The sequence below is a fragment of the Myotis lucifugus genome, unplaced genomic scaffold (genome assembly GCF_000147115.1).
Source record: "Myotis lucifugus unplaced genomic scaffold, Myoluc2.0 scaffold_632, whole genome shotgun sequence".
Classification (NCBI taxonomy): Eukaryota; Metazoa; Chordata; class Mammalia; order Chiroptera; family Vespertilionidae; genus Myotis; species Myotis lucifugus.
The window spans coordinates 251,388-255,128 of record NW_005871680.1 but is presented as its reverse complement, the minus strand read 5'-3'; the positions used below and the strand labels follow the sequence as shown (position 1 = coordinate 255,128).

The following is a 3,741-nucleotide window of genomic DNA, read 5'->3' as shown; positions in this document are numbered from 1 at the left end:
GTCATAGCTCTTTTAATTCTCATTTGCACCACTTCCCTACACATTTCGCAATACCTACCAAGTGTTTCAAACACTTCGTAAACATTTCCCAGCCTTGCCAATGTGAATTCTAAGTCTTTCAAACAGTACCCAACACATTTAACCCTAACACTAAATGCTAACCCTGACTCTAGTCCAAACCCTAATCCCTAACCCTAACCCTAATCCTACCAATAACACTAACCCTAAACCGAAATCCTAACTGTAACCCTATACTTAACCCTAGCCCTAACCTTAACTCCTAATCCTAACCCTAGCCCTAATCCAAGCCCTGACCCTAAATCCTAACAGTAACCCTAACCCCCACCCTAACCTTAACACTGTCCTACACATGTCACAGCTCTTTAAACCTGAAATCTCAGTATTTCAACACTTTCCTACATATAACCCTCACTGGCGAACATTTAAAAAAAGAGTTCCCATCCCAATGTTAACTCAATAAAGAATAACTGACTACTTTTATAGATTAGATGCACTTTGAAAACGTTAGATGTAGCCCTAAACGGTTGCTCAGTGGTTAGAGCATTGGCCCGTGGACTGAAGGGTCTCAGGTTTGACTCTAATCAAGGACACATACCTTAGTTGCAAGCTCAATCCCCAGCCCCGGTCAGGGTGCGTGCGGGAGGCAACCAATCGATATTTCTCTCACATCAATGTTTCTCTTTTTTTTGTCTCAACCCCTCCCTTCAACTCTCTCTCTAAAAAAAAATCAATGGAAAAAATATCCTCAAGTGAGGATTAGCAACAACAACAACAAAAAGATATAAATTAATTTTTAAAATTTTCCAAATTTCCCCCCAAATTTAAAATTAGCTATATTTATATAATGAGGACAGTTTTAATTAAAAAGATGGTTTTGGGCCCTAGCCAGTTTGGCTCAGTGGATAGAGTGTCCGCCTATGGACTGAAGGGTCCCGGGTTCAATTTCGGTCAAGGGCATGTACCTTGATTGCAGGTTTCTCCCAAGGGCACATGCAGGAGGCAACCAATTGATGTGTCTCTCATCAATATTTCTCTTTGTCTTTCCCTCTGTCTTCCACTCTCTCTAAAAATCAATGGAAAAATATCCTTGGGTGAGGATTAAAATAAAAAGATGGTTTTGGGAAAGGTAAAAATCAGCTTACTTAGTGAATCATAATAGAAGTGTTTGGAGAAGTCTAGAGTTTTTTTTATTGTCATTGTAATTTGGGGACATTACTGGACTCCGTTGGGGAGGACACAGGGATCAGCACTGGGGCTCTCCTGCACAATGAGGAGGTGCTCCACCTCTAAAGCCAACAGAATCCCCAGGGAGAAACACCAACTAAAAAGTAACACTGCAACAAAAGAAAGGACAGGGGAAAAGGTTCATCTAACTTTTACACTTGTTAGCTGAAGAGTTAATAAACAACCCATTATTCTACAATGGAAGCAGCAAGCATACACCATTGTTGCATTTGTTTTAGACAGCATTTCATTCTAAGGCAGTGACACTAACATACAGTAAGTGTGGCACACAGATGCTGTCCACAAATGATAGTAACCAGTAGTAGTCAGATACAATATAGACAGACAAATGAGGATCTAACAGGATCATTAAGTGGGAAACACTGGTTTTCTTGGTGAAAGAGAGCTCCCCCTGGTGGAGGAGATTCCCACAAGTGCACAATCAGCTGAACCACTCTCAGCAAGCATTGAACTCCATCCAATAACTTTAGACCCGTACTCCCTTACTTTTCCTTATATTATCTAATCCATACTTTGGGGAAAAAATCCTGCAAAGTTCCCTATACAGAAGAAATAAAGTGAACTTGGGTAAAACCAAGAGTGGGCGCTAAGAAAATCATGCAATGGGTACTGTCCAAAAAACACACCAAATTACCCAACATCTCTTGGCTGACTGAAGGGCCAAAGAGGACAAACTCAAGGCATGCTCCCAGCTTACAACTCGTGACAGTAAGAAAAAGTGAGGGGCAAGTGGCAGTGAGAGTCCAAGTTACAACACCCTTCCTTCCTGGTACCACGTGAAGGCAACCACGGAGAGACAAAAACTGAGAGGAGCAGGGCTAGCGTGCTTCTGAATGTGCTTTACAAGTGACACTGCAAGTAACCAAAGAAGAAAAGAAATGAAAGTTTGATTCGCAAGGAGGCGTTTGATGAGAGGAACAAACGGATAATTTCAGTCTAAGAATTATTAAGGAGACAAACATTGTTTTCAACACTTTCTTAACAGGCCAAGATCATTATTCAGGATTTAGAAAAGGAATTTTAACAGGCAAAACAGTCAGACAGAAATAAACAACAGGCCACAAGTAGTACCTGTAACATGGGATTTCAGTATGAATAAAGAATCATGCCTTTTCTTTCACGTGCATTCATATAGCTGGTTTGATTAAACTCTAGTTTGCACAAAGAGACAAAAAGAGCATATTAAAGAACGATTACCTTTCATGTTTGCAGCATGCCCACTGTTATTCACCAAAGTGGAATATGGTGGTTCATTCTGAGGCAAGACTCCTGCAGCCATGGTCTTCTGTTGAGAGAAAAAAAATTATTTTTTGAAAGACTTCCCATTGGTTATTCATTTACTAATTATCTGTAATATGCTAGACCTCTGCAGTATAACATAATAGTCATTAGCTAAGTGGCTGCTGAGTACTTGAAATGTGGCTAGTACAGATTTGAGATGTGCTGTAGGAGTAAAGTACAAGATTTTGAAGACTTAGTATAAAAACAAAGAATGTACAATATCTTACAAATATTTTTACATTCATTCTACATTGAAATATTTTTATATACTGTGTCATTTTAATTTTTAATGTTGCTACTAGAAAATGTAAAACTGAACACATGGATCACATGATAGTCTACTGGATGGTGCTGTTCTAGATATTAAGGACATTATAGAGGAAACCAGACATGTTCTCCCTTATACATTTATAATCTGTCAGGAAGACGAAAAGTAGACACAAATAATGCTACTATGTGCTTAGTGTCAGAAGACAGGCTTGGACAAGCATGAGGGCTGTCCACTTCAGGGTGGCTGCAAGGCATCAAGGAGAAATCAGAATTTGAACTGGGCAAAAGGAGTAACATTTACTGTGGACTTGACAGTATACTAGGCAATTGAACAGAACCATTCATTCTTTACTAATTTCGTTAATTGAGGGTTTACAAAATTTATGTGACTTTCATCTGTAGTTAAATTTTATGACTAAGTGATTTCTGTGTCACTACAGTTTCCACTGAGGAAAGTTAAGTAAATCATTTTATATGTCAAAAAAAGCAAAACCATCACTGTTCTTAAGCTCTTACCATATGTAAGACTGTGAATTGAGAAACTTACATAGTGGTCTCTTCTGATTCCTGAAACAGAGCAACTAATCCCCCATGGTTCCAGCTGGTTTGCTCAGTGGATAGAGTGTCAGACTGCGGACCAGAGGGTTCAGGGTTCAATTCTGGTAAAGGGCACATACCTCAGTTGGAGGCTCCTCTCAGGCCCGGGCCCTGTTCAGGGTGCATGCAGGGGGCAACCAATCGATGTGTTTCTCTCACATCGATGTTTCTGTCTTTCCCTCTCTCTAAAATCAATGGGAAAATATCCTCAGGTGAGGATTAAAAATTATATTAATTAAACCTTATAATTCCTAAGTGAGAGAGCACTAGGACATCTTTTGGTCCATTAGGAGGTCATGATTAGCAGTCTCTAGGGAGGTGGGGGTG

The 3,741-nt window shown here is 39.7% G+C and overlaps 1 protein-coding gene across 2 annotated transcripts in view; it reads right to left on the bottom strand.

Annotated features, from left to right (window-relative positions):
• The window catches only part of PTPDC1 (protein tyrosine phosphatase domain containing 1), a 91,076-nt gene that overhangs the window by 57,877 nt on the left and 29,458 nt on the right, over nucleotides 1–3,741 (bottom strand). For both annotated transcript variants that reach the window (XM_023746169.1, XM_014447270.2), the window contains exon 2: nucleotides 2,464–2,551. In XM_023746169.1, coding sequence (XP_023601937.1) covers nucleotides 2,464–2,551 — 88 coding nt within the window. The remainder of the gene's footprint in view (nucleotides 1–2,463; nucleotides 2,552–3,741) is intronic.